This window comes from Pyrgilauda ruficollis, unplaced genomic scaffold, assembly GCF_017590135.1.
Source record: "Pyrgilauda ruficollis isolate IOZ18807 unplaced genomic scaffold, ASM1759013v1 scaffold77, whole genome shotgun sequence".
Lineage (NCBI taxonomy): Eukaryota > Metazoa > Chordata > Aves > Passeriformes > Passeridae > Pyrgilauda > Pyrgilauda ruficollis.
The window spans coordinates 1,275,031-1,302,627 of record NW_024529599.1 but is presented as its reverse complement, the minus strand read 5'-3'; the positions used below and the strand labels follow the sequence as shown (position 1 = coordinate 1,302,627).

General features: G+C 55.1%; 2 protein-coding genes across 10 annotated transcripts in view; one reads left to right on the top strand and one right to left on the bottom strand.

Moving 5' to 3' along the window:
* The window catches only part of UNK (unk zinc finger), a 45,705-nt gene extending 39,325 nt beyond the window's left edge, over positions 1-6,380 (top strand). For 4 of the 5 annotated variants that reach the window (XM_041486673.1, XM_041486670.1, XM_041486674.1 and 1 more), the window contains 3 exons: positions 776-957; positions 1,466-1,723; positions 2,091-6,380. In XM_041486673.1, coding sequence (XP_041342607.1) covers positions 776-957; positions 1,466-1,723; positions 2,091-2,246 — 596 coding nt within the window. In that variant the 3' untranslated portion in view covers positions 2,247-6,380. The remainder of the gene's footprint in view (positions 1-775; positions 958-1,465; positions 1,724-2,090) is intronic. The other variant, XM_041486672.1, reaches the window with a different exon arrangement.
* Positions 6,381-7,967: 1,587 nt separating this feature from the next.
* UNC13D (unc-13 homolog D) lies at positions 7,968-26,388 on the bottom strand. Of its 5 annotated transcripts, none has more exons than XM_041486664.1 (32): positions 26,356-26,388; positions 20,182-20,214; positions 19,804-19,911; positions 19,064-19,123; positions 18,574-18,640; positions 18,315-18,492; positions 18,145-18,189; positions 17,677-17,745; positions 17,412-17,481; positions 16,959-17,063; positions 16,565-16,657; positions 16,222-16,325; positions 15,910-16,027; positions 15,254-15,378; positions 14,906-14,996; positions 14,572-14,628; positions 14,388-14,485; positions 14,102-14,153; positions 13,680-13,810; positions 13,318-13,438; positions 12,650-12,790; positions 12,391-12,489; positions 11,823-12,029; positions 11,588-11,656; positions 11,237-11,316; positions 10,896-11,001; positions 10,750-10,821; positions 10,543-10,626; positions 10,142-10,262; positions 9,445-9,568; positions 8,966-9,171; positions 7,968-8,874 (listed from the first exon to the last, which is right to left on the bottom strand). In XM_041486664.1, exons 2-32 carry the CDS (start codon positions 20,212-20,214, stop codon positions 8,771-8,773), a joined length of 3,138 nt encoding a protein of 1,045 aa, XP_041342598.1. In that variant the 5' UTR covers positions 26,356-26,388; the 3' UTR covers positions 7,968-8,770. The 5 variants fall into 5 exon arrangements, with proteins under 5 accessions (XP_041342598.1, XP_041342597.1, XP_041342599.1 ...); XM_041486663.1 differs by lacking the exon at positions 26,356-26,388 and adding an exon at positions 22,301-22,432; XM_041486665.1 differs by lacking the exon at positions 26,356-26,388 and adding an exon at positions 22,301-22,432 and having other exon boundaries at positions 14,906-14,983; positions 15,254-15,316.
* Positions 26,389-27,597: the final 1,209 nt, after the last annotated feature.

The window sequence follows — 27,597 nt, the reverse complement described above, 5'->3', positions numbered from 1 at the left end:
ACGAACATTGAACTCTGGAAAAATAGCCTGTTTTGTCTACAAGTGATATTCTACTCCTTTGTCTCCTAAGCCTTGAATTTCTTCCTGAAAAGAGAGTTTATTTGAGCAAGCTAAAATAGGGAAATGGCTAATCAGTTTTCTTTGATGCTGCTCACTAGCTTAGTGCTAGAACTCTGCAGAGGATGAAGCAGATACAGATACTATTGTCTCTACTTGTTTATAAACAGGATTTTCCAGTTCTGTTCCTTGTGTATGGAAACAGTAATGACTTGGAGCATTTTTGTGACACTGTTTGGAAGTGAGGCTCCTTTTCTAAGCCCCACACTGAGGAGACAAAAGCAGAAGTTCCTTAGGGTGTAGGGTGGGAGGAAGCACCAGCTGGGCTCTGTGAACCAACTCTGGTGGCTCTGCTGCACTGAAAATTGGGAGGTAGAAGCAGGTCAGGGGTTCCCCTGAAAGAAGGGGCATTCAAGCTGACAGTCAGCTCTGCTGTAAAAGTGATGCTTCTAAAAACAGCCTGATTGATTCAAGAGTTGCCGCCACTCATTGTCATGGTTCCTCCCTGCATCACTAAAGATGAGGCCTGATGGTGTGAAATTTTCCTATAAAGTCCCTCTGTGATGGACTCTGGGCACAAGGGGATGAAACTGATTCTTAAGATGAACTTTTTATCCTATTTGCACATTTTTGAATCCTGGATTTCACAGGGTTAGGGAGGAAATGGGGAAATTGCCAGCACCTGTGACATAACCCTCTCTATTTCCCTGTGAAACAGGTTTAAATGGGATGAACAGCAGCATATGGGAACACTTTGCTTCGGGGAGTTTTTCGCCCAGTACCTCACCTGCATTTCTGTCAGGTCCAGGTGCTGCGGAGATGGCACGGCTACGGCAAGAACTGGATGAGGCCAACAGCACAATAAAGCAGTGGGAAGAGTCTTGGAAACAAGCCAAGCAGGTACTTGGGAAAATCCTGGGATCAGGGAGTGTAAAGGAGTGGAGGGTGTCAGCCTTTCAACAGGTTCTTTCTGGACATGGAGGCGATGGGCAGAGCTGTAGGTTTTACAGGCTCTCAGCATTCTTTCCTCTCCCTTGGAAATCACCAAATCACTTGATGTAGTGTGTTCAGGTGCTGGAATTGCAAGGCCAGATGTCACAACTGATGTCCTGAAGTGTTTGACAATCTCTCAGACCTTTGATCCGCAATAATTTGTCAGTTTGAAAAGTTCATCCCCTGAATGCTATGAGCCAGATGAGTAGAACCACAGCCCAAGTAGATGGGATATGTGGAATGAGCAGTGCCTTGAAGTAAGGCTCCAAACGTGTTTCAGAATTTGGGAACAGGCCAGATTGGTCAGAACTGGTGTGAGGAGTGTATGGAAATTGATAATTTTGCCTGGGTTTCTCTTTGGAGACAGACCAAGTTTTCAGACTGCTTCTTTTACCCTCTTTGTTGGGACTTGCAGGCTTGTGATGCTTGGAAAAAGGAGGCAGAGGAAGCAAATGACCGCGCCAACACAGCTAACATGGAATGTGAACTGGCCCGGGAGCAGAGGGAAGCCTTGGAGCTGCAAGTGAAGAAACTGCAGGAGGAGCTGGAGAGGATCCACACCGGGCAGGACCCGCAGTTCCTGCGCTCCTTCTCTGACCTGGAGACGCTCTCGCTCTCGTCGCTCTACACCCTGCAGAAACAGCTGCGGGCAAACCTGGAGAAAGTGGACAAGGTGAGTGCCAGGGCCTGGCAGGGCAGGGCTCTGCTCTCTCTGCTCCTACAGGTCACAGCTTTTCCCCTTTTCTTTATTAGACTCAGAAATTAGAAGCCTGTCAGAGCACTTCCAGGTAGATGTAATCAAAGTGAGCTCTAGCTGGCTCACAGGAAGATAACCCCATCTTCTTTGTGCCTAAAGTACAGAGTGTAAATCAATCAAAGCTGCTCTGTTGATCCTAAAGGTCCTCACAGGCATCACGCTGTGCTGCTTTCCTGCTGCTTCAGGAGATGAACAGGGCAGACAGCTGCGAGCCCTCCGTGCCCTTCCGCAGGCCCTTGGCGGTGTGTGACGCTGACGCTGTGCCCTGTCCCCTCTCTTGCAGGCGGTATTTCAGATGCAGTCAGTGAAATGCCTTAAGTGTCAGGAGGAGAACCGGGTGGTGCTGCCGTGCCAACACGCGGTGCTGTGCGAGACGTGCGCTGAGAAGGGCGAGTGCCCCATCTGCCACCCCAACAGGCCCCACTCTCTGCAGTCGTGACCTTCCGAGGACACTCGTTCTCATCATATCCTATAGAACTTTTTAACTTTATACATACGTACATATATATGTATGTGTATATATATATATGTATATATGTGTGTGGATGGGCGTGGCTGTGCACGTGTAGGGACGTGCACACACACGCACATGCACACATGAAAACAGAAAATTAGTTGCAGAGCACTTTTTAATATTTTACATCCCGTATCTAAACTGCCCCTCACCCGTGCCCCACTAATTCTAACTCTTGATGAACTTTGAGAGCTGTTTTTAATACAGATCAAAGGGCCATTTGCAAAGAGTCTGTGTTTCTCCGCTTTTCTATTTAGGTGATAACAAATTTTTGACTATTTCCAGAAGGACTTAGAGTGGGCAAGAGGGGCTTCCACGTGCTTTCCAGAGGAAGAGTTGAGATCACGGGGAGGATCGAGGTGGTTTGAAATGACTTGCTCATGCCTTCGGTCCCCCTGCTCTTTCACTGACCCAGCTTGGTTAAAGCCGTCCTCCCTGATGGGAGCTCTGCCAGGCTCCTGCCTGGAGGGCCTCACACTGCCCATCTCTGAATGTGCAGGAACTTTGTCTGCCATTTAATCAGCAAAGTTCACTTTTTAAATTTTTTTACACTCTTTGTATATTTGTATGAAAAGAAGAAAAGAGGGAAAAAAATTTTCTATTGGACCTAGAGCAAGCCAAGCCCCAAAATTCAGTGACCAATGTTCACTGCTGATGCAGCCAACATGTTCCAGGTCTGAGCAGCCTTAGAAGTATTGCCCTTGGGTGAGCCAAAGCCCTTTATGAAGGAAATTTGGATGCAGAGGTTAGTTCTCTCCAGGCACCCCTTTGTCTGGGGGCTGTTTAGAGACTTTTTACTGTTTCAGACCAGATTAGTTTTGTTTTAGCCACAGGGACCTGATTCGTAGCCACTGCTGAAGTGCGTGTACCGATTCCAGGTAGGCTGAGGACATTTTTGTTGCCTGTGTCAGCAGCTCAAGGGTGGTTTGTGGATTGCTGGCTCCAGAAACCCTGGTGCTGGAGATGTGTGGTGACAGAAATAGTCCAGCAGGACAGAGAATTCCACCAGCTCAGACCTGCCCAGCAGCTGAGCTTTCCTGTGACTTTCCTTACCAGCATGTCCATTGGATTTTTACATCAGGTGGATTGCAGTAACCTGCTGGGATCTCAACCAAAAGGCCACTCAGTTGACTAAACATTTTTATTTTGCACAGGGTTGCTCCTGTGCTGCCCCTCCATGACCTGGAAAAGCACTGGAACCTCCAGCAGCCCACTATTGTAGGAAAACTGAATTTTTACCAGAGCCTCTCAGAAAGCTTCATATTTAATACAAACACATAATTAGGTTTGTTTCCATAATTCCACCTTTCCTCTCCATGGAAGGGGTTAATATGCATTCCCAGATGATCTCTTAAGTGCAGCTCTGTGTAGTTCTTTTTTATGTTTTCCCATTAACTTGTTTTTGGGTTTTTTGGTAAAAATGCTTTTTTTCCATGTGTATTTTATTGTAACTAGCATCAGGTTTTTTAATTTTTTTAATGGAGAGACACTGTTGAGTGACTATTGTGGCTATGTTGTTTGGTTATAGCCTTTGAATGTCTGTGCCATGGGGCAGCACATCTGCCTTGGTCTGATCTTAAGGAAAGACCTTTTATTAAAATACATGAACATTTCTCTTTTTTTTAGGAAAAATAAAAAATAAAAAAAAATTAAAAGTGGGGGGGGAGGAGGAGGAAAAAGCCCAATTAAGAAAAAAAAAATTACTAAAAATTTTTTTTGTAACTAACTTAAATCATAGGAAATAAACTCTTGAATCAGATCTTTAATATTTATAAGCAGCAGAGCTGATCAGCCTGTTTTTGGCTATGGTTTGTAACACTTTTTATGAGCGTGGGGGTTTCTCTGCTCCTCTGCCTCCCCGGGGGCTGCTCTGGGGTGATGCTGCCTTTTGCCAACCCTCTGTTTCCAGATCTGTCCAGCAGCAGCTCCGTGATTCCAACAGGGAATCCTATGGAGCTTGTCCCCTGAGGGCAGCCTGGGCTGTCTCCTGGGACTCGGGGGGGTTAAGGGCAAAGAGCAGTTTGCCCCCAGTTTCCCTGGGTTACAATGAAAAATTCCAGGCCAGAGAAAATGTGTTTTTCCCTTTTGAGTAAAACAGTTTCTCTGTTTTAAAACTTATACTGAAGGACCAAAGAATTCAGAATTTCACCTGTTTTGTGGCCCTTAAATTTGAACTTTCCATTGCCACACTGCACTCATGGCAGAGCAGCCTGAAGGAATTAGCACTAGACCCTTCCCTTGCCCCCACCCCATCCTCTCTCAGCACTCTCTTTGCACAAGCACATAGACTTTCTCACTTTTCTCTGGTTCTTGAAGAAACACTTCCTAAATTTAGGTTTCTATCAATTTGTTTGCTGCTTTAAAAAAAAAGGAGAGGAATATTGAAATGTGAATTTATTTTCTTAAGCATCAGATGGAAAAGAGAACTACATCTTTGCATATTTTGTGAATGTTCTGGTGGGCCATTTAAAGACAATTTCTGAACCAAATGAGGTGGGAGCAGGGGGAAGGAGCATCATTCCTGACCCACTCCAGCAGTTGTTGCTGCCTGCTCCGTGCAGGAAAGACAAACCATAATCACAGCACTGCAGTTGAGGCTTAAGAGTCTGTGATCAGCTTTTGTATGGTGTAAAAAGAGCTGAAATAAACCTGGTGCTAATAAGTGCAGCCCCTGTCACGTACTGTCAGGCTTCCTTCTGAAGCAGGAACTCCCTTTACAGGACACACAGTAACACAGCAGAGCTGAGGGGGCTTCAAAACAAAAGTGGGGTCCACAAGGTTCCTTGGGGAGCAGCCCAGCTGAACAGCCCTGACCATGTCTGGGTCCTGCTTCCCCACACAGACAGACTCCTGCATGGATAATGACAATTTCCTCCCCAGATTTTTGGGAGCTTCAGAAGAGCTGACCTTGGTGATTAATTGGGCAGGTCGGACACTTCTGAGTTGAGAGCTGGGGAAAGGAGCTGTGGTTGTGTTGTGAAACCACAGCATCCTAAAGGTCAATAAACTTTTATATTATTATGGAAAACCAACCTAGAAGCAGCTGGCTTGGGACAACACTAGCCTGGGTAGATCCAGAGCAACAAGCAGGGTCAGAGCTGTAGGTGAGAGCCAGGAGCTGAAGGATTTTAGCATTTTGGGCTAACAGGACCACGTTGAGCTCCTCTCTGGCCTTAGGGGCCATAGCCATGTGCCTGCAGTGGCACAGGAGGGACCCAGGAAAGGTCTCGGAGCTGGAGCACATTTCTTAAAGCAGATCCCACCCCTGGGGGTCCCTGCAGCTGATCCCCTGCCAAAGGGTTTTACACTTTTGTACATCTCTGAAGCTGAACCTGAGCCACTGGCAAGGCTTGTGCAGCTGAGACAATGAAGAGAATTCCTTACCCTGGGAGGAAGCCTGTAACACTGAATGGACTCAGTCATCCCTTGCTGTTCCACCAGCCTCTGAACCTCCTCTCTTCCTCCTTTTCCCCTATCTGAGAAGGAAGAATATTACCAGTGTTTTCCTCCAGAGTTACTATAATCCTTGGAGTGATGGCCAACAGCAAAATAGATGTTACTGATGTAAAACCTAGTATTTTAAAGGTGAAGTATTCCTGCAAAGTAGTGACTGCATTGGAGAGATTTCTGGGGCTTCCCCACTCTGTAGCTTCCAATGTTAAAACAAAATAAATACAGTATACATTTTAAAAAAATAATAATAATACACACTGCAGTATTTCTGGTGGCAATTCTTGCCCAGTCCCTTCCCTGCTTTCCCCAGGAGGAAGGGCACTGGGCAGAGGCGCCCCTAGTCCGTGTAGAAGTTGGCAGAATGGTGATCAGTGGTGTAAAACGTGTTGTTGATTCCATGTATAGAACTGTGATTTCAGCTGTCGTTCTCTCGTACTCTGTAAATATGTGTTTTGGCTGTCGGAAACCTGGTTTAGACTCTTTTCTTGGCAGAGTGAATTTGCATGTGGGGCTGGAAAGAACTCAATCTGTGTCACAGTTTCCAAGGGCAGGATGGATTTTTTTTTTTTTTTTTTAGATGACAATAAATTTTTATTTTTTTGCTAAGAAAAAAAAAATACAAACCAAAGCGGTGTGTGCGTGTGTGTGTGCGCATGCGGGGTGGATGTGCAGCCCCGGGCTCTGCTCTGGGCTTTGGGAGGGTGGAGAAATCTTCGAGGGCTTTGGAGCCCTCAGAACAACAGATCCCTGGCCAATTTTCACACAACTAAGAATAATTTCTCTCTGAGCTCCCCTCCCTTTTCGGGGTGTTGTAATTCACTTTCCTGATGGAGGTGTGGTGAAAGAGGGGGAACATCGATGCAGTGTGGTTAAGGTGGGGCAGAGACCTCTTTGGAAGTGGCAAATCCAAAAATTTCTCACCCAAATTCTTGGTCTGCACGTGGATTTATGTCCTGGAAGAGCCAGGCTGGGCAGAGGTGAGCTGTGCCTGCACAGTGGATACAGTGTTTTGTGTGCTGGCACCCAACAGAACACACCTGGCCTGTGGAACCTGTTAATTAATTTCGTCTAATTAACGCTTCAAAGATGCATCAACCACTTCCCGTTAGTCCAATCACAACAATAATCTGAATGGGCCCATTTGTATTGCAGATTATTGGTAACACAATAAAATCAGTAGATCTAAGTGCCAGCCCCTTCCCTCTTGTGTTCTGGCCATCTGCCTGTGTTGGGTTCTTCACCAGGATTAGGAGGATGATGACGGAGACTTCTTCCTCTTCATCATTCTTGCATTTGCTGGGAGCTGTTTTTGTGTGCTTCAAGCCTTATTTTTAATGTCTGGGCTGCTCTCCTGCTTCATGGGGTTAGTTGTGCTCTGACTGATTAAGGTTTATTAGTCTTTCTCTGTAAAAGGTGGGATTTCTTTTAGGGTGGGAGAAGACCCACACCACTGCCTGTAGCTGAGCAAAAATTCAGCTAAAACACCTTGAATAATACAGTGTAAACAACCTCAGAAGAGAGGCCAGCCCGTGCCACCTTGCCCTGGGACACACCTGGCTGGTGGCAGCCCAGGGCAAGGTGAGACACAGGGAATTTTTTAAAAATAGCTAAAAATGAGCTGAGCCCATATTCAAACCTCCAGCCCCATGGAGTAAACCTCATAATAAAGCACGAGGTGGCTACCAGCAGGTGCCAGCCCCAGCTGAGCTGCAGGGTGCAGGCACAGGGTGCTGGACCCAGCTGAATGAGACCCCGAGACAGCATCCCCACAATCCCAGACCCAGCTCTGGAATATTATTTCTCTGCACTAAAAACCAAAGCCAGCAAATGGCTTCCTTGAGAGCCTGCAGTGCCTTAATCCCTCCTGCTGTGGGCTCTGTCACACAGATACCAAAGGAGCTTTTTTTCCTTTTCCCACCCCCGCATCCAGGATTCGACCTGAGCTGACCCAGCGGCTGCTCTGCCCACCGAGGGAGCAGCTGGTGCTCAGACACCCGGGAGGGGGATGCTTTTAATTCCCTGGTCCCTGGCAGCTCCCAGGGACCTGCTGCAGCTCAAACATGGCCACCCCCCTGCAGGGTAAGGGGTAGAGGGAGCTCCAGGTGTATAATTAGTAGTAATTGCAGAGAAAACAAGCTCCAAAAAACCCAACAAATTGTTAAAACCACCTGCCTCGTGAGGCATTTTTACTGTGGTACTGGGTCACCCCACATGGATGCAGCCCACTTCCAGAGGGACCCAGGTCCCTGGCACAGGCTGGGAGTGATGCCAGGGACCTGCACCCCATGCCTGGGCTGTCAGATGCCCAAAATGCCTCCTGATTTGGATGCCAAGGCTGTGATGCTCTTTATTGCTGCCCAGGCTCCTGCAAGATCCCAGGCTTCCAGGAAGTCAGTGAAATTGGTGGTGAAATAAAAAAACACCCAAACAGACACGGGAGCTAGACACATTTTAGAAAAGGAGAAATTCAGCAGCTCCCACCAGACCTCAAATGCCTTATCCCACCCCACTGTGCTGCTGCTCCCAGCACAGGGCCACTGCCCCAAAGCACACAGCCCACGCATCAGCTTTGTGGCTTTTCATTTAAAATAAGAGGCTTATCCACAAGAAAATGAGGGGGGAAAGAAATTTAAAAATTGAAAGAAAAACCAAAAATGAAGGCAGGTTTGGCCATGCCGTGTTGCAGACAGGAGGGCTGGGGACACGGCCAGGAGATGCAGCACTGGCAGTGACAAACTCCAGAGGGACGGACAGGGACAGCCACGCTTCCACATCCCTCCTGTAGTGTTACTAGTCCAGGCAGACAGGCAAAGAAATCCCCTCCAATCCACCTGCCCACCCTCCCTGGCTCATGGGAGCGTTGCTGCCCGAAGGTGGGGGTGAGCTGGGTGCTGGGAGCTGGCACAGGGACCCCTCTGTGCCCACACTCCCTGCAGATGGTTCTGGCTCCAACGCCACCAAAGTTCCCCTTTCAGGGCCATCTTCCTGCCCCTCCCTCACTCTGTCTCCTTGGACTGCTTGGCTCGTTGCTTGCGGAGCTTAACGAAGGCCTGAGCTTCTTTGTCCCTTTTCCTGGACTCCAGCAGCTGCAGGATCTCATCTGCCAGAGAAGAGGGGAGCGATGGTGGGAGCTGCTCCCCGCAGCCCCCTCCCCACCCTGCAGGGGCTCCGCCCGGGGGGACACGCCGTACCCGTGGGCTTGGGGTGCGTGAGGGGGAGCCGGGTCTGCGGCACGCGGCCCATGTCCGCCTCGTCCTCCTCGGTGTCGAGGCCGGGCAGGTGGCACAGCGGGAAGAAAGCTTCGCCCTCCAGGTCGTTGGAGCCCAGCACGTCGTAGTCAAACACGGTCAGCAGCAGACAGGCCCCCTCCTGCCGGCACTTCTCGGAGGGGATCAAGCTGCGGGGGCACGGGAGGCAGGGGATCCTCACATCCCACCCCCTCGGGCCTCGGTCACAACCACGGTGCTCCACGGGCAGCCCCGCAGTGACCCGAACCCCTCCAAGCTCAGGGCCCCAGCACAGCCCCGCACCCTCCCCGGTGTTTGGGGGACCCCACTGTGGTGAAATCCCTGGACACGGCAGTTCCAGGAGCAGCAGCCCCACGGCAGAGGCTCCTCAGCCTGAGGGGCTGTGGGGACGGGGGTCCCGGAGGGTGTCAGCCCCTACGTACAAGTCGAAGGCTTCGTCGAAGAGGGGGTGCAGCTCGTTCCTCTTGCACTGGGTGGTCCGAGCCACCACCTCGGGGAACTCGTGCCGGGGCTCCAGGGTGAGCTGCACGAAGGGGTCGCTGGAGCCTGGTGGGGTGCAGACATCAGCCGCCTCCCCCGGCCCCTCTGCCCCGGCATGAACCCAGCCGGGGGGGCTTGGGCACACTGGGGTGGCTGCGGGGGGGCTCAGGGCAGCCTCACCACAACCCCCAGCCCAGCCTGGGCTCCCGGAGGGTGCGGGAACATCCCTAAGCCTGCCCGCACAGCGACCGGCCGGGGGTGGCTGCAGGAGCAGTGACCTCTCCTGGAGAGCGCCCCAAACGGCAGCCGGACCCGGAGAAGGTCGCTGCTCACCCCGCGTATTTTTTTATCTGTGACTGCTTTGCATGATGAAGAAAAGCCGTCTGCCCTGGCTGCTGGCTTGTGCCACAAGCAGCGGGACGTGGGCACTGTGTCCTGCTTGGTCCTGCCTGCCACATCCCACTGAACCACCCAGAACCAGGGCCACAACGCCCCTCTTTCCCAAATCCACCTCCTTGGATGAAAAAGCAAATCAAGGGAGAGTCCAAGCTTTGCCAGCATCTCTCCTGACTGGGGCATACCAGGGACCAAGGACAGGGGACCCTGGGGCAGGTGGCTCTCCTGCCCACCCACACGCACCGTTGGAGTCCAGCGGGATGAGATTGGTGGCGTTGAGCACTTCCACATGGAGTTTCTGCTCCGAAGGCCGGTACAGAGCTTTGATGGTCACAGCCCCATACTTCTCTGAGCTCGTGTCCAGCTGGGCAGTGGGGTACAAGGGTAAGGATGCTGTCCTTCATCCCCATCATAGAGGGGATGCACAGGGTGAGGCAGAGGCTCATCAGGAATTTTGGGGCACCAGGGTGTGCTGGAATCCTCTGGGATGCATTGAGCCCCCTCCTGCTCAACGCTGTGGCAAAACCTGCCCCAAGAGCCCCAGGAGTGGGAGGGTGGTGGGGAAATTCCACATTTCCACAGGCAGGGCCTGTGAGCAAGGGTGGGATATGGGAAGGGGCTGGCAGCACCATCTGGAGTCCTACCTGCTGCTGGATCCTGTTGCTGAAGTATTTCTGGATGAGTTTGCGGCTGGTGGCGGAGCAGAGAGCCAGGTGAGCCTCCAGGGTCTGTGGGAAGGGGGAGAGGTGATGGTCAAGCCACATGGACAGGTCCACAGCCCGGGGATGTCCTCCCTGGCATCCCTTCCTCCCACAGGAACCCACAGGGACCCCCCGTCCCCATCTCCATACCCTGAAGGCTGCACTGTGGAGGGTCTCCAGCGGCAGCCCGCAGCCCTCGGCGTGGAAGCACAGCTCCAGGCTCTGGGGACAAGGATGCTGTCAGCCACCAACCAAACCCCTCTCCTTGCCAGCGACCCCCTGCTTCCCCTTGGTACCTTCAGGGCACAGAACAGCCTCTGGCAGTGCTGGACCAAGGGCACCTGTGGTCCCAGTGCTGCTGAGAGCACGGACAGGGTGTGGTGCCACAGGAGACTGAGGAGGCTGCAGGGGAAAGGGAGGCTGTGAGATCCAGGGGCTGGGCTGGAGGAATCAGGGGCTGGGCTGGAGGGATGGTCTTCAGCTGAAGGGCTCTGCAAAGCCCGAGAAGGAAGTGCCTCATCCTGCCAGCCCTGAAGTGGGATGGCCCCAAGCCCCATGGAGCTGAGGAGATGCTCCTGCCCAAGGCATGGTGACTCTGATGGCCTCTGCCACAGTGCATCCCAAGTGCCCTGGTCACCTTTTGAAGTTCTCCTGGACCAGATGCTCATTGAGGTACTGCAGCTCCGACTCCAGGAACTTCATGAGCGGGATGATGGACTGCAGTGAGAGGAGAGGGCATTGGGGAGGGCAGGGGGGTGTCCAGCAGGGCACAGCAGGCCAGGGAGGATCCCAGAGAGGCTCCTTCCCAATGGGCAAGCTGTGCCTGGTGTGGTCCTGATGCTGACATGGGCATCAAGCAAAGGCTGTGGAGGTCTGGACCCCATCACTGGTGTGTCCTGTGCCCCAGGCATGGGCAGGGAGCAGTGATGGAGGGTGACAGAGGCTGCCCAAAAGAGATGGTCCAGGAGGGACTGGACCAGATACTTACATCCTCAGGCTTCTGGGTGTCACTGGAAGATGAGAGCTCCTGGATGTGTCTGGCAATGCCCTTTTCCAGCTGTCAGGGAGAAACACAGAGACTTGGACTTTGTCCTCTGCACCAGCCTCCCCATGCCCAGCTCCACCTTTTCTCCATCCCAGGAGCATTATGGGCTTCAGGACACGTTGGCTGAAACTGCTTTGGGCAGGTGAGGGCCAAGGGGGCATCAGTGGCAGGTGGTCACCTTGGTAGCCAGGGCTTGCACCACATCCCGGACCTCGTGGTCCAGGCAGGCCACGGTGCTGTCGAGCTGGTTGTGCAGAGCGTTCTGGATCTGCTGGGGGTCGATGATGCCCCTCATGTGCTGCTCCAGCTGCGCCCAGCCCAGCTGTGATGGCAGCTTCAGCATCAGCAGCCGGAGCTGCTCAATGTTGTTCACCACGACGCAGAGCTGGGGGAGGTGGGTCTGCTTCAGGGTCCACGCCCCCTGGAGCATCCCACATCCCCATCCCCAAGGCAATCTCCATCATTATTCCTATTCCCATCTCCATCCTCATCCCTAGTCCCATCTCCATCACCATCTCCAGTTTCATTTTTATCCTCACCTTTGTCCCCACCCCATCCTGCTCCCCCTGCCCACATCATTTCCTTCCTGATTTTCCAGGATTATGGCTTTTGATGGCAAACTAATCCCTGTGGAACCCAAACTGGGGATGTCAGCTGGGTTCTCAGCAGCTCAGCTCCCTCTTTGTCTAGATACCAGGCCAAATTCTGCCCTTTCTGGAGCAACCATGACAGGTTCCAATACCAACCTTGTTGGCTGCCTCGCCCTCGTTCTGCTCGCTCAGGGACAGAGCCTCAGCCCTCTCCTTGATGAGCTTGCAGTACATCAGGGAGATCTTGCACATGTCCTGCAGGACAGAGAGGAAACCAGCAGGACTGAACCAGGCAACATGAGGACCACCGTGGGCTCAGGGAACCCCATCACTGGGGTACTGGCTCCTTCATGGAGACACATCCCCAGGAGCAGGAGGAGAAAACTCCAGGTACTGGTGCCCCAGCTGTACAAACCTCCAGGAGATTGACCATGATCATGAAGGCTTTCTCAGGGTCTGGCCAGTTGAGCTGCTGCCAGGTTGTCATGATCTGGGCGTAGCAGGTGGACAGGTCAACGGTGGATGTGCTGTGCTTGTGGTACCCGTAAGGCTTCAGCTGAGAGGCAGAGAAGGCAAACACAGCTTGAACAGAGAGATGCCATCCCAGAGAGCAGAGCTGCACCTTCACTTTGGGGCTCTCTGGCCCATCATCAGCTCCTTACATCCCAATGTCATCACACAACCACTTTGGAGAGTGGAGATGAGGATGGATGGAGCAGCATGAGCTCCCTGCTTCCCTCCATACACCCACCCAGTGCTGCTGGACTCTGCTAAGAGCAGCCTGTGGCCCCATGGTTGCCATCCCTCCCCTCTTCGGAGAGGTTAGAAGCAAAGGGGATTCTCACAGCATGGCCCAAATGCAGGGTCCCCAGATCCCATGGGCTACCAGGGAGCAATGAGGGAAGGGACACAGGGACATTGTGTGGGGCCAGGGTAGGTGGGATCAGCTGGCCCAGGGGACCACATACTTTGTTATGCATTTGGCAGAAGAACCAGGCTGCTCCTGGGCTGCCCAGCAGCAGGGCATGGAGGGCAGCTGCGGTGTCCCAAAGGAAGGAGGGAGATTTCTCCTCCCCACATTACCTGGTCCATCTGGATGGCTCTCTGGGCCCTCTCCAGGGCGGTGGTGTAGGCCTTCTGCAGCCACAGGGGCAATGCTTCCTCGAACCACTGGTGGAAGTTGCTCAGAGCCAGAGGTCCATCCCTATGGAGGAAGGCTCCAATTCTCCAACCGCCCAGCAGCAGCACGGGACCATCACCCCTCCTGCTCTCACACTAACCCAGCCAGAGATCACCCCAAAACCCTCTGGTGATGCTCCCATTGACACCAGACACCAACAGCCTCCTCTGACTGGTGTGCAATTAGTGATGAAGGATCTGGAGATCCTCTCAGTTGACTGCTGGATCCCTCCCTCTGGCACCTCTTCCCTCTCAGGGCAGGATACCTGCTTGGGAGGGAGTCCTTCATCTGATAAAGCTCCTGAAGTTTCCTGTAGAGATCAAAGAGGCTCTCGGCCGTGGGTCTGGACATGCTGCTGTCAACCTTGTGCAGCTGCTCCTGGACATGCTCTGCCACCTGGATGGGACCAAGGCCAGAGGGGAAACAGTGAGGTCTGGCCAAGAAGGCTCCTTCTGGGGTGAGGGTCAGCTCAGGGGACTCCTCTTCCTTTTGGGTGGCATCTCAGGAGATTTGTTGGTTCAAATAGTGCCCATAGTCACTCTATGGGCACACAGGAATAGAGGGGGAGTTTCTCTTGCTCCCCTTCCAGGCTTGCAACAAGCAGTTGGCACCTGAAAGGTGGCCAAAAACCTCAGCCTGGCTTTAGACATTAGTCCCCCAAGGGCAGAGCAGCCCAGGCTTGCTCACCAGGCTCTCCAGCTCCAGGTAGGCAATGGAGAAGATATTCAACTTCAGGTTGCTGCAAGAGAGAACCGTGGAGTCAGGAGCCTGCCAACCCCAGCCCAGCAAAGCCAGGCCAGCAAACCCTTCCAGGCCATGTCCTGGGTGAGGACAGCACAGCCCTAAGGGGCAGAAGTGGGACCAAAGACCCCACCTGTGGAGCCCAAGGGCCAAGGAATGAGGCATCAAAGTGCCCTGTCACTCTTGATCCCAGGAAAGGTGGATGGGGGTGAGATCAAGCACTGAAACCTACGTGCTGAACAATTTATTCCAGATCTTTTGGCACTGCTTGAGATCTTCTATCACCTCCAGGAGGAGCTTGGACAAGGCTTTGCTATTCTCCTCTATGCTCTGCAAAGGAAAGAACAGCTTATTTTGGATGCTCAGATATTCTGAGGTGACTTTATCATGTGGGAGGGACAGAGAGGGAAACTGACCTTCACCATGGGCTTGAGGTGCTGCTTCTGCATGTGGAACCACTCCGTGGTGCCTGACTGCAAGAGAGGAGTCCTGGTGGGATGGCAGGGAAGCAGGAGGAGCAAAGCCAGCTCTGTCACCCCCTTCACTCTCCCTGTCCCCTGGGTGAGGGGAGAACCTGTGGTGGGAACCACAGGCTGGGGCCACCAGGTTGAAGGGGCGGGCATTTCCCATGCCATGGTGATCCATGTGGATTTGCTGAGGTGTGGGCATTGGGCAGGGGGTGGAAGGAAAGGGACACCCACAGGGTCCCACCCTGCAGGGGTTGAGGGTGGGGGGTGAGACCCCCTGTACCTTCAGAGCTGTGGAGACCATCTGGGGGAGGTCAGGGCTGGGTCTGCACAGCTCACGGAAAGCTTTGGTTTTGCACATCTGGACGAGGACCCTGCAAAGTGAGAACCTGGAGTGAAACCCAGCACCTGCCATCAGAAACAAGCACCTTTCCCCTCAGAGACCCTGCCCAAACAGCCTTCCCCTCCCAGCAACATTCCCACAGGGAGCCCAGGATGAGGGATGGGACAGGACAAGTGTCACAGCAGCCTAGATGGGGGAGAAAGGGCTCACACTGAGTTTTGCTCATGCTCAGGGGCTTGTCCTGAGCCACAGGACCCCACATGCAGCTGGCACCAGTGACCAACTCACCGGAGCAGGGACTGGAGCCTCTCCGTGGACCTCGGGACAGAGAGGGGGAAAATGATGCGGAACCTACGGATGAGGGAGACCCCGTAGGTCAGCAAGGACTGGAAGGACTCGGCCAGCTCTGCTTTCTGGGGAGAAGAAAGGAGACATGCATCGTCCTCCTCAGTGACAGACAGATGCTGGCAGGACCACGGCACTGCAGGGGAGGGAGCTGCTGCTCCCATTCCTTTCCAGCCTGCTCCAGGGATGGGAAAAAACCCTGGTGTCTCTGGTAGCTTCTCCCTGGAGGGACTGAACTGAGCTTTGTGCTTAAACCTCATTGCTATGCATGGAAAATTCAGTGTCTCAGCAGGGTGCAGGGATGCTCTGGGAAAACAGGCTGGGAGAAGCAGAAATTGGGTCATATTTAAGTTTTGCAGGGGGTTGTGCTTGACCTGATGGCAGGGATGGGGGAGGGGGATGTCAGTGCAAAGGGTAAGGGGCTCTCCAGAGAGAGGGGGAACAAACCCCTGGGAAATGCCCTCCAGACACCCTGGCACCCCTGTACCCACAGTCTCCTGCCCCTCATGGGACACAGGGACTGAAACAGCCCCGGGGCTCTGGGAGAAGAGGCTCAGGGTTGGGTGCCTGGGGCATCTCTCCCTGATCTCTGCCCTCACCTGCTCTGGCCTCAGGCGCTCCTGCACCCACCGGTACTCAATGCTGGTGATCTGGTGGAGGAGGCAGCTGCTGTTGAACTCCAGGCTCTGGTAGAGTTTGCTGTAGGCCAGCCACTGCCTGGGGAGGAGGGAGGGCTGGGCTGAGCCCTCGGGGGCTGGGGGGCACCCAGGAGCCAGCCATAGTCACAGCTGGGGTGACAGGGGACACCCGGGTGTCCTGGGAACAACACCTGAGCTCATGGGACAGACCAGCTGTGGTCCCAGCAAGGCCCCAAGTGCTGCACTGGGGCGCCCTGGGTGTGAGGCACTCACGCCATGTCCTGGTGGAAGTCAGAGAGGTCCTTCTGTGTGGCGTGCAGGTACAGCACGGTGCTGGCGTGGCTGCTCAGCTCCCCGTCCCAGGAGGTGCTGCCAGCCTGCCAGGAGGGAAAGGGGGAGGAATGTGTCCTGGAGCAACACAGGATGAGGAGGAGGAGGAGGACAGGCACCATGGGGGGGTGTATTTGCAGGAGTGGGAGCCCCAGAAAGATGCCAGGCATCATCCTGACCCTCATTCCCATCACACAGTGTGTTGGGGTGTGGGCTGCAAAGGGAGGCCTCCCCAGCCCAGCTGCTGGGGGGCTGCTTCTGGTGCTGGTAGCAGCCCTGGTGGTACCTGGTGCTGGAGGATCTCGTGGGACACCAGCTGCTGCAGCAGGTGGCGGTGGACAGTGTAGCTCGGCTGTGTCCGGCTGCTCGTGGTGGCCCTCTGCAAAGAGACAAGGCAGAGAGGACCATCACCTGCCTGACACACAGGGACACTGCCACAGTGGGGACACAGGACCCAAAAGGCAGGGCTGGAGAGCTGTGGGTGCACCAGGAGCAGGATCCTGGCGCTGAGTTTTCTCCCATTCATGTCCCATAAGATGTATAATGACAGAGCTCAGGGCAGGGTCCTGCACCTGCAGACCCTGGTGCTGGCACCTGTGGCCCCCAGACAAGCCCCAAGGGACAGGCAGCTGTCCCATCCTGGCAAGGCAATGGAAAGGACCTTTCCAATCCCGTCCCACCTTCTTGTGTGTCAGTAGGAACTGCAGGTGACAGTGTCCCCGCTCGGGATAGGTCTCTGTCCGTGGCTCCAGCTGGTACCACTGGTCATTCCAGCAGTGCAGGTCCTGCAGGCACAGAGGGACAAGGGGGAAGCCCTGGGCAGCCTTCCCAGGAGAAGGATCTCATTCAGAGACCAGGGGATCCTCATCCCACTGCCTTCATGGGGGAGGGCAGGAAGATTCTGTATTGATCAAAAACACAGGATGTGCAGTGACTGACTGAGTGTGTTGGAATGACTGCGGCACAGGGAGGGACCTGGCATCAGTTTGTGGCTCTGAGATGGGATCCTGGGTGTGCCACAGGGTGCTGCCACGGGGCTGGGATCCTGCCCGGATCCTGCCGGGATCCCGGGAGGTTTCACTGGGGACAATCCTGGGGAGTCCCTCGGAGGAGGGAGGCACGGCGGCGCTCACCTTCAGGCGAACGACCACGTTCCCCAGGAAATCGTCCTGCCCTTTGTCTTTGCGAGCGTCCTTAAAGATCCTGCAAGGCACAAACAGCCGAGGGTGGGAAGGAGTCCTGCAGCCGTGCCCCGGCCGTGCTCGGGGTGCAGAAGGGTGGCACAGACCTGCCGCTCTCCCTCCCTCCTTCCAAGGGCGATTTTTAAAATCCAGCAGGCAAATAAGCATTTTCCACCCTCTCGTTCCTCAGCAGCCTTGGGGCCACACCAGCACCAACCTTTTGAGGCCGTGGAGGTCGGTCAGCTCCCCCAGCTTGTGCCGCATCGACTCCACCACGTCCAAGTCCCTGCGAGGGCCGGAGGCAAAATCCACGGCAGGGAGAGGGGGAGATCCAGGGGATGGAAAAACAGAGCAGGGAATTGCAATGATGGTGGAGAAGAGAAAGCACAGGAGCAGGGAAGTGTCAGGGTTGAGGCCACCCCCAAACCCAGCCCAAATCTGCGAGCACCGTGGCTTCTCTCCATAGCTGAAACCAGGGCTTAGGACCAGCCCTGCCTGGGCACAGCCAGCCTGGGCTTTCCCTGCTGGCACAGGTCACATCCTGCACTGAGCACTGCTCCACGGAAAGTGATGGGAAAGGGGTTCCCAGCTGGCTTTGGGGCCTTTAAAAAAGCTGCAGATTGAATCCCAGGAGGCAGCACCCCCTGGGGCAGGGTCCTGGGCTCACTGGGATGCTGTCACTCACCACATGTCCAGGTGGAAGCTGGCTGTCTCCACATCTTTAAACTCCCTGCAAGGCACCAGGGGATGTTGTTACTGGAGTAACACAGGAGTGAACCCCCATCCCCAGCCAAGAGCCCTGGCCAGGCCCTGCATCCCCCCAGAGAGCAGAGCCAAGGGGTGGAGGTGCATTACAGGATGAAGGTCTCGTTCCACACTGGGCTGAGGGTCTGGTTTATGACTTGGGTGCGATGGATTTGGTCTTCAGGGATGAGGTCTTTGACCACAGCCTTCATCCTCTTCCTGTGGTCGGGGTGGGCTGGCTCCTGGCTCCTGGCCTCGATGCCCAGCAGGCAGTAAGGGTCACTGAGCCCTGCGAGGGCAGAGCTCTGGGAATTCCCCTCGGGAGCAGCAGCTGCCCCTCTTCCCGTGGGACACCCACCCCTCCACTTACCACTGACATCTTTACCCAAAATTCCCTTGGCTTCCTTCACTGTGGCTTTCAGGCAGTAAATGGGGCTCTGGAAAAATTAATAAACAGCTATTAATGTGAGGGGTCACCAACACTGTGGGGAAGGATCAACCCTCGGTCATATTTAAGTTTTGCAGGGGGTTGTGCTTGATCCGATGACAGGGATTGGGGAGGGGGAATGTCAGTGCAAAGGGTAAGGGGCTCTCCAGAGAGAGGGGAACAAACCCCTGGGAAATGCCCTCCAGACACCCTGGCACCCCTGTACCCACAGTCCCCTGCCCCTCATGGAACACAGGGACTGAAACAGCCCCAGGGGGGTTTCTCCAGCTCCACTTTGGGGCTGGAGCAGGACCTTGCCATCAGCTCCCACCCAAGCACTGACAACCCCAGGGCACCCCAAATCCCAACCACAGGGGCTCAGGGCACTGCAGCCCCCCAGCACCACCCCAGCTGCACACTGGGGACACTGTACCTCCAGCTCCATGACCTGCTGCATGATGGCACCGTGCTCCTCTGCGTTCATGCCAAAAGCCTGTGTGGATATTGGGGCTGGTGATGGATGCTGCCCTGTTAACAGGAGCTGGAGAGCAGCCAGGGGCTTCCCTCTGCTCCCTGGGAGCCAACAGCAGCCCAGGGGGAGAGGAGAGTGGCAGAGTCCAGCAGGAAGGATGGGAACCAGCTGAAAGCTCTTGAGGGAGAGCCTTCTTCCCACCATTCCCAGCCTAAGATAAACACTTCTCCCCAGGGCTAATATTTCCCAGCCACAGGATGCTCCCAGCTCTCCAGCTGGATGCTGCTGCTACATCTTTCATGGTGCTTGTTAAAAGTTCCCTCTGAGTGACCCTCATGATTATTGGCTCCAAACAGCCAGAGATAAATTGTGTGTGGTGGGGGTCAGGACAATTTTGGCACAGGTGGGATGGGGCACTTCCACATCCTGGCCCCTTGAGCCCCTGGTCCAGCCCAAGCCCCTGGCACATGGAAACCCAAACCTTATTCAACATTAATATTCTCAAGTTTGCAAGTAAAAGTTTGTTATTCAGCCTCCTGAGAATTTTGTGGTCTCCTGTGAACCACCAGAGTAAATCAAAGCCCCTTTAGAAACTCACTGAGCGAGCCTGGGGCATAACAGACCCCTACCATCCCCTGTAGCTGGGAGGATGGACATGTCAGGGGACAGGTTTTGGGGACCCTGTCAGGAAGGGGATGCACCTTCTGCACGTAGGAGTAGAGCTCCTGGGAGTCCCCGATGTGCTGCTGCTCGGGCTTGCCCAGGCGGTGCCGGATGGTGTAGAGAACCTCCTCGTAGAGCTGGGCCAGCTGTGGGGGACAGTGCTGACACCTCACGTGGGGACAGCCAGCAGGGACGTGCTCCAGGCGTCCCCCAGGATCAGCAGGATTTCCATGCATCCCCCAGGATCAGCAGGATTTCCTCCTCAGCTGCCCAAGCTCCCTGCCAGGCCCTGCCACCCCCTGCACCCAGCCCTCCACTGGCTGTCCCTGGGGAGCTGAGCCACGTCCCCAAGCCCCTGCAGACTGCCACCCCCTCCAGTGCCACCAAGGGAGACCACAGTGGGGCCACACTCGTACCTCTTCCTTGGAGAAGCGGTGGGACAGATCCATCTGGGGAGAGAAGAGAAGCAGAGAGGTTTCCCATCAAGAGCATGGTTTGAGGAGGAAGTCGTGGCCGGACAGGGCAGGGCAGCCAGGATGGGGTGGCATCACCCACAGCACATGAGGGTGGGATGTTCTAAAGGATGCTGTGACACCCCACAGACACCCCACAGCCAAGGGACAATGTCCCCCATCACCCACCAGCAGGGCAGCAAGGGGGCTTCACCCTCAAGTCCCATTAATTGAGGAGGGGGCTGCGAGGGTGGCAACAGCAGCTTGGGGTGACCCCCAGGAGGGTTTCAAAGCCAATCACCCACCCCTCACCCCCCAGAGACACTCACTCCAGCAGCACCAGGCTGGAGAGCAGAGCAGCTGAGGGACAGGGCAAGGGGCCAGAGCACGGTGAGGAGCTCCAGGCTGGGCAGGGAGATGCCAAAAGCCACCAGGATTTGGTGCACTGCTACAAATCTCTGAAAGCTGGAAGGGAGCACTGCTCATCCCCCACTTGAAGGATGCCCAGGACAGCACTAACTTTCCAAACAGGAATTAAATCCAAGTGGTGACACTGCCAGAGGATGGGGACCAGTGTCCCTGTGCCGTCTGTCATGGGTCCTGGCACTGGAGCCTCTGGGAGCACAAGGGGGTGACACCACAAAAAGCAGCAGAAGTCTTTAAAATGAGTTTTGGCTTTTCTGGGCTGAGGGCAATTTGCAGAGCATGGTCCCAGCACCTGCTCATGCAGAGCTGGCAGGGATGGATGGATGGATGGATGGATGGATGGATGGACGGACAAATCCTACCTGTGGGTCAGCCCAGGCCCCAAAGTGACCTTAGAAACCCCTAACAGAAAAAAATAAACCAACCCTGAGCTTGAACATTAACATTTGCTTATGGCAAATCTAGGGCTGGCATAATCCCCCGGCCATCTGGACTGAATTCAACCCTTCCAGCCCCAGCAAGTTTAACCCTTCAGCTGCTTCTCTCCCACCTGCCTCCACATCCCTTCTGGTACCCACTGGTGGCTGCTGGGGGCTCTGGTGGCTCAGTAGCCCCCTGTGAAAGGGGTCCTGTTGCACTCAGGAGGTCCCAGCCTGCCCCTGCCGAGGTTCCATGCACCTTCTGCTGCTGCTGGCACTGTCCTGCCTGTGCCAAGGCACGGGGGCACGGCCCCATCCCAAACCTTTCAGCATCCCCACAGTCAGCGCTGCCCCATTGCAAGGTCACAAGCGCAGAGGGGACAGAAAAAGGACTTTATTTCTCTGCTGCTGTTATTTATCAGCAAGATGCAAGCATCTGTTCCTCGCCCAGCAGTGGGGTGGCCCAGGAGGGCAGGGGGAGGAATCCGTGCTGGTTTTGGGGGCAGCTCCCTGCTGTTCATTCTGCCCAGACACGGCGGCTGCAGGATCTGCTCCGTGCTCCCACGTGCACCCGGGACTGGTTAAGCTTAAGCTGAGCTGAGCCACCAGGATGTGTTTACTGCTGCTAATCCTCAAGCCAAGAGCGCAGCTCAAATCCAGTAGTGTTGCTTAAATCCAGGTCCGGATCCAGCCCCCAGCATCAGCAGCTGCAGCAGTGGGGTGGCAGCAGGGACAGGGGTGCTCAGGAGGGGGGAGAGGTCCCTGAGAGGGGGACACAACCAGGACAGACCATCCCCGGAGCCCAGCGAGGGGCATTGTGCCCTTGTGCTCCCAGCAGCACCGGGCAGAGCTGTGGCTCCCATCTCACCAGGACAGACACACAGACACAGGACCCAGAGGGACCCAGAGGGACCCAGAGGGACCCAGAGGGAGTCGGTCATTTTGGGATGGCCTGGAGCAGGGCTTTGGGGCAGCTGTGGCAGCACAGAGCCCGGAGGGGCTCAGGGGGACCCTCAGTGGGGACACAGAGCTGAGCTGACCCCATACTGATCCTGGGGTGCCCACTTACCCGGGTGGGTACCCCCCTCTCTCGGTCACAGCCAGGCCTTGGTCCCTTGCCCCCATTCCCCTTTAGAGCCTCAGTGCCCCCGGGGTCCCCTGGGCACAGCCACCATGACCTGCCCGCTGCCACCACCCTTCAAACACCTCCCCAGCCCCCTGAGCTCAAATCCACCTACCTCGGGGCTCTCCTCCCCGGGGAGGGTCCCCGGGGGGCTCTGGCCAGCAGGATCCATCTCGGGGGAGGCTGAGCGTGGGGCAGGGCTGAGCTCTGCCTGCAGCTGCGGCCTCCTCAGAGGAGGAAACCACAGCCCTTATCAGAGCGTGGCCATGTTAACACAGCGGAAACGCGCTGGGGCTCCTTGCAGAGCTCCCCGGGACGCAGGCACCCGGCCCTGCTCCCCGGCCCTGCTCCCCTGCACCCCATCCCTGCTCCCCAGAGCCCTGGCCCTGCTCCCCTGCACCCCATCCCTGCTCCCCAGAGCCCCGGCCCTGCTCCCCTGCACCCCATCCCTGCTCCCCTGTACCCCAGCCCTGCTCCCCAGAGCCCTGGCCCTGCTCCCCAGAGCCCTGGCCCTGCTCCCCTGCTCCCCTGCCCTGCTCCCCAGAGCCCTGATCCTGCTCCCCTGCTCCCCGGCCTGCTCCCCTGAACCCCATCCCTGCTCCCCAGAGCCCTGGCCCTGCTCCCCTGCCCTGCTCCCCTGAACCCCATCCCTGCACCCCAGAGCCCTGGCCCTGCTCCCCTGCATCCCATCCCTGCTCCCCTGCTCCCCGGCCCTGCTGCCCAGAGCCCCAGCCCTGCTCCCCTGAACCCCAGCCCTGCTCTCCAGCCCTGCTCCCCTGCTCCCCGGCCCTGCTGCCCAGAGCCCCAGCCCTGCTCCCCTGAACCCCAGCCCTGCTCCCCAGCCCTGCTCCCCTGCTCCCCGGCCCTGCTGCCCAGAGCCCCAGCCCTGCTCCCCTGAACCCCAGCCCTGCTCCCCAGCCCTGCTCCCCTGCTCCCCAGCCCTGCTCCCCAGCACCCCCAGCCCTGCTCCCCTGAACCCTGGCCCTGCTCCCCATCCCTGCTCCCCAGCCCCCCTGGCCCTACTCCCCTGAACCCCGGCCCTGGGGACTGCGTGGCACACATGGCATGGGGGCAAAAGGAAGGTGCCTGCTACCACCTATGAGCAAGGAATTGGGAGCAAGTGGAGAGAAATAGTCCTGAGGAGGCAAAGCCCAGCAAGGGAAGGGGACGATGGAGAGGATTAGTGAAGGCAGCACTAAGGGTCTGGGCTCTCATGTGTTTTTGGGATCCTTCATGCCCTGAGAGCAGAGGCAGGGACCTTGCAGAAAGCAGGGGGTGTCTTCAGCCCCGGGGGATGGGGGGATCTGAAACCCCATGCAAAAGCTGCAGGATGAGGAGTCCTTGCAACACCCAGGAGAGTTGCACAAGGTTGGGCTGAGAACAGACACAGTAAAGAGCCAAGAACAGCACTCAGAAAGGGCCTGTGACCTTTTCCCAAACAGGCTGTCCAGAAAGAGCTGGTTACTGAGAAAAAAACAGAAAGAAATGACATGGAAAGCTTGTTCTTCACCATCAGCTTTCATTCTTGTAAATGCTTTATCAGGCTGCAGCTTGCCAGGCAGTTGCCCACCTCTCAAAGATCCCTATCAGGATGCTCTCACTGATAACAAACTGGGCGGGGGAAGGCTTGGCTGGGTGTCAGGAGATGGCCTGGGCAGAGCCAGTTTGCTCCTGGGTGTGTGCTGTGTGTACAGGCACAGCTCCCGGGCTTTGGAGGAGCTGTTGAGCTGCACAAGCATTTGCTGCTCAGCGGCCAGACCCACAGCCCGGGAAAGAACAAGGACACCAGCCCGTGCTCAGTGTCACTGCTGGGCTTTGGTGTCACTGCCAGGGCTGCTGAGGAGCCACAGGTCCTGTGCAGCAGGGCAGTCACTCCCCAAGGGGAGGTTTTGTCTTCCCCACACCTTTCTGGTCCCTGGATGGCCCAAAAGCCATGAAAAAAAGATGTTTCAGATGTAACACAGATGGCAGTGGCTCCACACTGGGATCAGTGGTACTGTGCAGGCACTCAGGGGTTTGTGCTGAACACAAACAGGAAACCATGACCATGGAAACTGCACTGGAAAGTTTGTCTCCTCAATACCAGAGAAGGAATCAGAGTGCATCAGCACAGAGCCCCACAGCACGCTGGCTCCAAGCAGGGCTGCAGGAGGATGCTGGCAGCAGCATCCCTGCCAGAGGATGAGGGCAGGCAGCCAGTCCCTTCCAGCCTTGCACTCATCCAGTCCTTTAATTGATGCAGGTGGCACTCTTTTAATTGCCTTAAGAGAGACACAACCTCCCTTTGCCCTGGAACCCTGTAAGAACAGGTTAATGGCAAAAAGGGCTCCCTGAAGTTGTGGGACCAGGAGATGGAGAAAGGGCTGAGAGCAGAGGCATGGGGTTGATGTGGGGGGCGGATTTTCTTTATCCAGGTCAGCCAGAACAGGACTGGGGCCAAGAGGGGCTGCACAGCATAAAACCACTGAATTTCCAGGAGCAGGGGGATGCCAAGATAATCTACAGAATAAAAATCCAGAGATACAGTGAGACACCCAAAAGCTGAAATGCACTCCTGAGATTTTTCAGCCTTGTCCCCTGAGGTCTGAAAAAAGCTGCTGTTACCCTTCTGCTCTCTCTCCTGTCAGGAGGGCTCTGGTAACTGTCCCCAGAAATTGGGTGCCCCAAGGAACTGGGCTTCAGAATCCCTTCTTGTGCACTCCCCACTTTGGCACTGGAGCCACCTCCTCACCCCACACCTGCTGAGGATGCCCCTTCCCTTTGCTGTCAGAGATGCTCAGAGGTGCTCACCCAGCTCTGCCAGCCTCAGCCTTGGCTTTATCCAGCCTTTTTCCATTGGCTCACCTTGGGCAAAGCTTTAAAGCTTCTCCTCCCTCGCTGATGGGGGGGGATGTGGTGGAGAAGCCCATTTCTGTCCCATGACACACACAAATGCAGTTTAATGATCTGGGACATCAGCTCTGTGCTCCCTTGCAAAATGTTGTTAGTAGGAACTAGAGAAAAGTGCATGATGGCCTTTGGAACCTGTTGCTGTCATCTTTGCTTTTAGCTTTGATTGCAAAAGCAAAATCTGGCCCAGCAAACAGCAACCCCAGAGTTAAAGACAGAACATGGACTCAGCATCCTTGAGCTGCTCACACCTTTCACTGCTCCTTGCCAACAAAAAATAACAGCAGTCAGGACGTCTCTTGCCTCAACCAGCACAAGAAAGAACAGCTGAAAGAGTTTAGTCAATCCTCAAATCCACTTCTCTCCTCCTTCTAACACTTGAGAAGTAAAATCCAGTCATAACTATTGCTAAATATTAAGCAGTGACCCTCCAGCCAGGAGCTGGTGGCTGGGCTGGGGCTGGGCAGGCTTTAGAAAGCAAAAGTTCAGCTGCAGTGTGGAAGTGTCTGTTTAAAAGCACTTTCCCCAGCTGGGCACTGCACTGGTTTGCAATGCCCGCTGGAAATGCTCAGGCACAGCCCAGCAGGGTGGGAGCACACAGCTCCCAGCAGAGCCAGCAGGGTCCTTGGGAAGGATCACATGGATTCAAGCCTCTGTGGGTGCCATGGGAGAGCTGGCTGGTGGTCAGGTCTCAAAAGCAGTAAATATCCTTTTTCCCCTGGGTTTTACCAGTGCCACCTGTTCTACAAAATACCAGTGACAAAAATTCCTGAGCTCCAGTACTTGCACCTTGAGTTACTCCTTGTCCAGGAAACAATAAGAGAAGCCCTAAAAGCAGCTCCAGAATGAGGGAGGATTTCTGGTTAGTAGAGACAATCCTGATAAACTCCATTCCCCACACTGGCAGACAACTAGCAAAACATCCCAGACATCCAAGGCAGGACTTTCCAAAGGGAGGGGGCTGGCATTCCCCAAAACAGCCCCTGCTTCCCATGCTGTCAGTCTGCCTCCCAAAATAACCAACATAGATACGCACAGTGTGGAGTGAAGCCTTACATTCCTTTTAAAAACAAGTCATCCTAAAGGAAAACGCTTTATACCTGTCCCCAGTATAAATAAAGTCCACAGCTCAGTTGTCAGTGGGGTTATAGGTGCTGCTGAGAAAAAAGATCTCCAAAGAGCAAGCATCATCACCTTCTTTACAGGGAATCATCTTCCCCTCAAAGGAAAACCTGCTAGGAAAGAACCCTCCACCAGCATTAATAGCAGTTTATCTCCTACCTCCTGTCTTGATCCTGAAGCCGCAGCCTGGCCTCACTCTTATCTCTCGGATGGAAATGGGCAAATAGTCAAAAAACTGATTTCAACATGTCCCTCCCTCACTTCTCCTTTAAGCACGGGGTCTGATGACTCTGCAGAACCCAGGGGCGCCTGCCAGGCTTTGGCAAAGGGGAGAGTGCAGGCACCAGGCAGGGGAGAGGAAGGGAAGGGGGTTTCAAAATGAGAGACATCCCTGTTTGCCCTCTTTGGGGCTGCCCAGGTGAGGTATCCCCCTGGGACCCACTGAGTGCTGTGGGGCCAATGATTCCATACCCAGGAGGGATGCCAGTCATCCCCCCTCCCTGTTTCCTGTGGGGCCCTCCAGTCACTCCTGCCCTGAGCCCACATCTCTCCTGCCACAGGCTCTCCTGAGCACTTTGGGGGCCCCTGACAAAATCTGGTGGCACGTGGGAAGGAAGTGGGGAACACACAGATATCCAACCTCATTTGGGACATCTTAGAAGGATGTCAAGGCAAACTCCATCCCTCTGGGAAGAGCAAAGGGGACTTCCAGCCACCCACACAGGACAGGGCAGTTGTGAAAGCTCTGTTTCCCTTGGCTGTGCAGGAGCAGAGCTTTGGCACAAGAGCTGCCAGCAGGAACATGCAAGGATGACTCTGAGGAAGTCACAGACTTCATGTGTAGACCTGGATGTCCCTCATTTGCCTCACAGCACCTTGTGACCACTTTAAAATGTTTTCACCATCACTGTCATGTGCTGTCTTCCACTTCCCTCTCCCATTGAGATAATTCCATTTCAGACACTGGATTTGTCATCCCCTCACTGCAGGGACAGAGAATGGGGGACACATTTCAAAGCCAATTTATTTGCTGATTTGGGGGCTGAGTTGAGAGCAGCAGGACCTAAAGCATGTGCCTGAGCTGAGGAAGGGCCAGGGGGATGCTTGTCAAGGTGGCAGAACCCAGGGCTGACACCCAGTGTCTTAGGTTGAAATATCTTAGTGTATTCTATCACCATCTGTCAGATGTCTGTTCAAACCAAGACAGCCAGGTTCCTCCATGACCCCATGGCTCCCATTAACCAGGTTGTTCTGGAGCACAGATGCCAAATTACTGAGCAGCTCCAGCACAGAGCATTCTCCTCATGGCTTTTCCACCAACAATTCTCCCCACACATTTGCCAAAGCCCCAGAGGAGCCCAGCAAGCTCCACGGAGCCACACGCTCGTGATGGGAGGAGGC

Coding starts and splice junctions, on each gene's coding strand:
- UNC13D (XM_041486663.1), bottom strand. CDS start 22,357: ATGGATCCTGCTGGCCAGAGCCCCCCGGGGACCCTCCCCGGGGAGGAG. Junction 13,439..13,679: donor AAGGACTCCCTCCCAAGCAG/GTATCCTGCCCT, acceptor CTTCCTCCATAG/GGATGGACCTCTGGCTCTGA. Junction 11,317..11,587: donor ACACCCAGAAGCCTGAGGAT/GTAAGTATCTGG, acceptor CTCTCACTGCAG/TCCATCATCCCGCTCATGAA.